Source organism: Charadrius vociferus, unplaced genomic scaffold (genome assembly GCF_000708025.1).
Source record: "Charadrius vociferus isolate BGI_N301 unplaced genomic scaffold, ASM70802v2 scaffold1712, whole genome shotgun sequence".
Classification (NCBI taxonomy): domain Eukaryota; kingdom Metazoa; phylum Chordata; class Aves; order Charadriiformes; family Charadriidae; genus Charadrius; species Charadrius vociferus.
The window spans coordinates 4,837-5,444 of NW_009647283.1; the positions used below are offsets into that span (position 1 = coordinate 4,837).

Genomic DNA, 608 nt, shown 5'->3' on the forward strand with positions numbered 1-608 from the left:
GTGGTTGTCCCCCCTCTTTCCTCTCCCCCAGGCCGGAGCTCCCTCTACATCATCCTCTCCACGGGTGGCATCTTTCTCCTCGTCACCTTGGTGACAGTTTGTGCCTGCTGGAAACCCTCCAAGAAGTACGGCTAGGGGTAACGCGGGAGCCAAAGGGGGTTCCTCTTATCTGTCCTGTCTTGTCCCATCATGTCTTGTCCCATACCATCCTGTCCTGTCTCACCTCATCCCGTCCCGTCTCCTCTCGTCCCGTCTCATCCCATCCCATCCCATTTTGTACCAGCACAACACAGCACAGCACACCTCATCCAGTCCCGTCCCATCCCGTCCCGTCCCGTCCCGTCCCGTCCCATCCCATCCCATCCCATCCCGTGCCGTCCTGTCCCGTGCCATCCCATCCCGTCTTGACCCATCCCGACCCATCTCGTCCCATCTTATTGTGTCCCATTTTGCCTCATCTCATTTAGTCCCATCCCATGCAGTCCCATCTCATCTCACATCATCTCATGTCCTCATGTTGTCTCCTGTCGTCTCATGTTGCCTCATCGCATCTCGTCTCCTCTCGTCTCATTTCGTCTCACCTCATCCCACCCCATCCAATCTTCTCC

The 608-nt window shown here is 56.9% G+C and overlaps 1 protein-coding gene across 1 annotated transcript in view; it reads left to right on the top strand.

Annotated features, from left to right (window-relative positions):
* LOC104281965 (roundabout homolog 1-like) overlaps positions 1 to 608 on the top strand; it is a gene marked incomplete at its 5' end in the record, with an annotated part of 13,022 nt that overhangs the window by 762 nt on the left and 11,652 nt on the right. The window contains one exon of the mRNA XM_009880030.1: positions 32 to 130. Coding sequence (XP_009878332.1) covers positions 32 to 130 — 99 coding nt within the window. The remainder of the gene's footprint in view (positions 1 to 31; positions 131 to 608) is intronic.